The following is a 6006-nucleotide window of genomic DNA, read 5'->3' on the forward strand; positions in this document are numbered from 1 at the left end:
ATAACAAAATTGGACTAAAATAATTCTATAAAATAGAATTATCAATTTCTCCAATATTCAACTTCAAACGTCAGCTCCTGGAAGTGAAACTACTTCAGCAAAGAAGAGGGAAAGGACAAATGAGATGGGTGATCCCATTACATCTGAATCAATTATTACTGTTGTCATGATATTAAGTGAAAACATAAAAAAGGCTAGAATTGAGTTCAACAAGAGTGTTGGGGGTGAGTTAAACATCCAACAAAAGGCTCAAGAGTTGGATGGGATTTTAAGTCAAGTAAAGGTATTGACAGCGAAGGAAAGGGTTCTTACTTCAATCAAACTTCTTGAATCTACAACTCTTATATTTGTGTTTTTTAGTATTGCTCCTGATCGAAGATTTAAATAGATGAGGACATTTCTTGCTGACCGTTGAGCTCGGATGGCTCTGAAACTTGTTGTGAAGGTAAGTTCATGATATTGTAACTTTTTGGCACTTGTGGTTGATTTTAATACTAATTATGAGGTTCATTAACAAGTCTAAACCTTGTTTAGCTTACTGTTGTATTACTAGTTGTATAATGATGATATTATTGTAGCTACCTTGTTAGATTTATGCATGCTGTAAGTTAATGTAATAGGATGAACATTCATCCATTACTATCAAGGTCAGTGTACTTTTTAAATTAAATCTTGACTTTTGACTCGGTGTAATATTCTCACATTGTTTCTTTTTTTGGTATTTATGTTTCCTAAGCATCACATGCTTGGTTCAAAGATATGATTTTCTTTTTTTCTTTTGAAAGGTAATATGATTATCTATTTAATATGTCAAGAGACGTAACTTACTTTTTTTTTAAAATAAAAAATGGAAGACCATCTTTCTAATTTAAAAAAAAATGATTTTCTATTTAATATATCAAAAGACATGATTTTATATTTCTATTAATTTTTTTTGTTTTTTGCCAAATATTTCTTCTCCAATATTTTGTCTAAACAATATCTTGAAAATGATCCATAATATATGAAAAATTGTCTAAAAACAAACATCTATACACAAAATTTAATTCATGATGGATAAAATATAATGTGATTAAATTATATTTTAGAGTAATTGTCTATTTATAAAAATATGTAAGTAAATTATAATTATTGTTTACATTTGGGATAAAATATAATTATGATGGATAATTGTCCTTTAGGATAAATATGTATTGAAATTATAATAAGGATAATTTTTTTTATGAAAATAAATGTTAATATAATAAAAGTTATTTTTATCTTTTTATCACTTATACATTTTTTATTCCAATATTATTTTTACCAACCAAACATTGCAATAAGTCATAATAGCAATTCCTGCTCTATTCCACTCACAATACCAAATAACATAATAATTTTTCTATTATATTTCTATTTTAATCTATTCCCATAAAATGGTTATTCTATTCTATTGTTATTTATTCTGCGAACCAAACATTCAATACTTTTTATTATATTACTTGTTAACAATATGTGTATTTACGTGATAAATGCGACAACAATTGTCAAAGATCACAATCACGATTGGAATTTGAATTTGAACTTGAATTGGAGTTAAATCAATACGGCAGTCCTACATCTGGAGTTAATGTACTTAGGGGTTCTTTAGTTTAATGTATCCATTTATTGTAATTTTGCATTTCTACTTGTATTAATAAGTCCAAAATAATTTGTTTTGACACTCAATAATAAATTTGCATAATTCTCAAATATATATATATATATATATATATATATATACATAACTTTTAAACAGGCATCACTTTTTTAACAACATTAAAATCATATAGATACTAAAAAAGTATATTGATCTCTCAAATCCAAAAGATAATTAATAACCAATAATAAAGCTTTCCTTTAATAACTGATTAGTGATAAGCTTATGTGGTATCTTGTAATTAGATCTTATTCAATATATGTATGTATCTCATACGTTACACTTGCTCGTTTGCTTTAAACTCACAATTCCAATGATAGAATTAAAACATTTTGTTTTCAAAAAGAAGTATAACAAGTGTAGATTTTTAACATTGTCACATTTATAACATAAAACAATTTTGATAACCAAGTAATTGAATAGCTATAACTCTTTGCTTAATGGTTTGTCAACTATTAGCAAAATTTTTCACAATGTCAATAAATCATTTATAATCATGTCATAAATAAATAAAATACTCACTAATAAAAAATAAATGTGAAACAATAATTAATACAATAATTTATTTATTTAATAAATATTATCAAACTAAATATCCAGGTTAGGCCCCAGAGAGATGGAAATATGAAAGATGAAAGGAACAAAAGAAAGTTATATTTAGAAAGAAAGAGAATCAAGATGTTTTTCTGTTACTCATATCTCATGGCATTAGATTGGAGAAAAACCTTTTGAGCAGCAAAGAACATGTGCAGTATGCAGCATATAAATGGTTGACAAAGCATTAACAGCAAGCCTTTTGAAGACCACATGGAAAGTAAAGATGGCTCTTTATAACATCATGTCCAAACTTTAAAATGTCATCACATCAGAAGTCAGCGACAGAATGCATCCCAAACAGTTGGAATGAACTTAGAACATGAAATGAAACTCTAACACAATAATTACATCCTGTGGAAGGGGTAAAAATACATACTCACCATGAAGGCAATTTTAAATAAGATGGGTTAAAAGACCTAGAATAACATCTGTATCTTAAATGCTTCTTCGTTCTTGCACACAAAATGGGGTCAACTCCTAAGTAGGTCGTTTCTAGGTTTTGCAAAAAATAACAGTAAGTCACACCTGAACTTGGAAATGGTAATTTACCTCTGAAGTCTGCTGCAAGCACTTTCTTTTCCCTATGACAAGTTCATTTTCCCATCATAGCGTTCCTTCGTCAGAAAGTTAGTCTTAAAATACCTGCAAAACCTCATTCTTGATAAAATGTCACATCGATACTTTCTATATGAATCAGTTATACTTGGTCTGTAAGCTGCTTCTCAATTTTCTTCTTCAAAGCCTTTTCGAAGTCACGACTTGACAATGATAAAATCTGATTCAGCAGTAATTTCACACCAGAGTCCTTTACAACTGCAACTCGTGGTTTAATCCTCTCCTCCAAGCTGTAGCCAAAATATTGAGGGAATTTAACCAGCTCTGACTTTGAATAATCCATGGTTAAAAAGAAATCCCATTTCGGTATCAAGTTATCTACCAAGCTAAAAGTATATAATGCTCCATATCTTGAAGTCATAATCCCAACTTCCTCGACAGTGTATCCTTTATCAAGAAAAAATTCTGTTACAGGCTTCAAATTTGCCTCAATGCTAAGGCCAAATGTCTGCGGACATCGTAGTAGAAGAACAGCAACATCAACACCCAATGAGCAGAAGTACTTAGCTGTAGGCCGTAGCTTGTCCTCCACACTATAACTTATTATGTTTGGACAGCGTGTTAGAATCTTACCAACATTCTCTGACGAAACGCCCATTTCATAGAGGAAATCTAAAGTCGTCTTAACCTTTTGCCTGCTATAAGTAAGAAGTGCAGGAAACCGGTATATAACTTTTGCCCACTGTTTCTTGTCCACACCCAAGGTTTCTAAGAATGTCATGGTGGGTATAAGATTTTCAGAGAGACTAATTCCACACAGTTGAGGCCTTTTACTGAGAATTATGGGAATGTCAGACTTTGGTACACCAAGTTCAAGAAGGAACTCGACAACAGGTTTGATTTTCCCCTCCAGACTGTAGTAGGCAAAAGATGGGAATCTGCGTATAATTACCTTGATCTTCTCAAGATCCATACCAAGCTCCATGAGGTAGAGAACTTGAGGACGGAGCTTCCCTGCTGGGCCTGTCTCACTAACACGAGAGACAGCTTTTAACTTCTTGGAGTCAACGGCTGAATCTGGAGGAGATACCTGCGTTACAGGTTTATCTTTAACTGGTGGGTCAGGAAAATTTTCAACTACATCAACCAGAGTTCTTCCATGCTCTTCAAGGAGAGATTCAAGGTAAGGGGTAAGAGCATCCCTGATCTCAAGAGTTGTAAGCTCTCTTCCTGCAATGTCAAGTAGCATTTCTTCAGCAGCTTAACCAATTAGAATAACAACATTCATGCTAATGTAGCGAACAGACAGTAAAACATTGCAATCGGACCTACAAGATACCGAGATTTATGAACAGAATGAAGCCTTGACACAAGGTGGTCAATAAAAAGGTCCGATTTGTTGATGATTCTTGCAGCAACTGCATTGCTCAGACCCTGCTTCTTCAAGAACAAGGTTAAAACAGCCTTAGCTTCTTCTTTTTCTGCTGTAATCACGGTTGGCGACACCACTCTTAAACTAAAAGATCCATCTACCTCAGAATCAGCTGTTAACAAACAAAAGTCAGAGTTAGTGTCCCATAGAGAAAGATAAGCAGGAAAGTATGGTAAAATTTGTTAGTAGATGTTGGCACAGTCTCCAAAGACATTGCTTACCAAACTTTGCTCTGCAGAAGAAGAGTTTCTCAGGGAAAGGAAGTCCAGTCCTATAAGAAAATAAAGCAAATTATCGCTTTAGCATAGTGTCTCTGCCGAGCAATTGAAACGTCATTTAGTCAGGCATTCTGGAAGCATAAAAAATTCACTACAGAATCAGTAATTGTATCTAAGGAACACTGCTTCAATTTTGAGATACACTCTTCTAATAAAGTACCCCAAGATTCTCCATTTCTTAAATTATCTCATCTATTGCCCCATTCTGCTGACTAATTGTTTTATCACTTGCTGCAGCTCTAAGATTTCTTCATTAAGGAACAGGAAACCTCTGCTCTTTGTTCCCAATACCTCGCTAACTGTCCAACTCGATCAAACCTCCTTTGAGGTTCAATCTCAAACTGCAAATTGAATCAAACATTTGTTATAAAGAATACAAATATAATCCAAATCTGAAAGCGAGACTAGAACCCCGTACGTCATAAGTGTCTACAATTGGTTTTCCTCTCTCCACACATTTAATAACTCCATCTCTCCTCATTACCACCGACTTACTCACAAAGATGCAATACTAACAGTGTGAAAAGTTCCAAACATTCAAGACACCAATATGTGTTACAGGTAATATATGGTCACTTCCAATCACCTTGTTCTTGTCACACATCACTTAGCAAAATTCATTGGGCATGTCACCTAAATACACACCCTGAGTGACATTGGGAAGTCCAAAGGAACCAGAGTCAAGTCAATAATTCAAATTTTTTTTTTTCACAAAACAGATATTGTCCGCAGTTATCCAACTAAATAAGTGTAACAACAGGGAGAAAAAAGGCTCATTTTAACACACAATAAAAAAAAAAAGAAGCCCAGAAGCCTTCCTTAATTTCAACAACAAAGACACACAAAGTTCACTTCTTATACTCATTATCTTCCAGTAAAGCAAAAACCCAAGTAAGATTTCTTCCAGTAAAGCAAAAACCCAAGTAAGATTTCTTCCAGTAAAGCATCTAACTTCAAAATACCCTTTTGCACAACATTACAAATAAATAAAATGGGAAAAAGAAGGTATTGATTTCCCTTTATCATCTAGTAAAATATGAAAGGAAATGCCGGAGTGTCAAAAGAATATTGAAACAATGAAGAGAAAGAAGAGGTAAAGCGAGCACCTGGAAATGGGGAAGGGTCCTCTGGAAAGAGAAGAGAGGTCCAATGATGGCCGGATTGCACAAAAGGCCCTCATTTTCCGCTTTCAAGTTAGAAACCCAGAACATTTTCTATGGCTTTTCAAGTGTCAGGATATATAGGCTAGGACAAAGACTGCTGCCAAATATCAGGCTCGTGAAGTTCCTGCCACAACTTTATAACACGATGCCGTATTGTCTTATGAGGACTCTCAGAGAAAAGCAAGGGTAAATTACAAGAGGTTGAATCAATCCGTTATTTCATTTATGTCGTGGATAGTTAAAGGGTTTAGATTTCGTTATCAAAGTTGAAAGTGTAAGGGGGATTTTGTAATAGAGCATCGT

The 6006-nt window shown here is 33.3% G+C and overlaps 1 protein-coding gene across 1 annotated transcript; it reads right to left on the bottom strand.

Moving 5' to 3' along the window:
* Positions 1-2488: 2488 nt before the first annotated feature.
* Positions 2489-5782, bottom strand: MDA1 (Mitochondrial transcription termination factor family protein). Its single transcript, XM_021429522.2, has 4 exons — positions 5647-5782; positions 4484-4533; positions 4159-4374; positions 2489-4060 (listed from the first exon to the last, which is right to left on the bottom strand). The coding sequence occupies exons 1-4, from the start codon at positions 5718-5720 to the stop codon at positions 2973-2975; spliced, it is 1428 nt and encodes a 475-aa protein (XP_021285197.1). The 5' UTR covers positions 5721-5782; the 3' UTR covers positions 2489-2972.
* Between the last annotated feature and the right edge of the window lie 224 nt (positions 5783-6006).

The sequence above is a fragment of the Theobroma umbraticum genome, unplaced genomic scaffold (assembly GCF_002168275.2).
Source record: "Theobroma umbraticum cultivar Fairchild unplaced genomic scaffold, ASM216827v3 scaffold_51.0, whole genome shotgun sequence".
Lineage (NCBI taxonomy): Eukaryota > Viridiplantae > Streptophyta > Magnoliopsida > Malvales > Malvaceae > Theobroma > Theobroma umbraticum.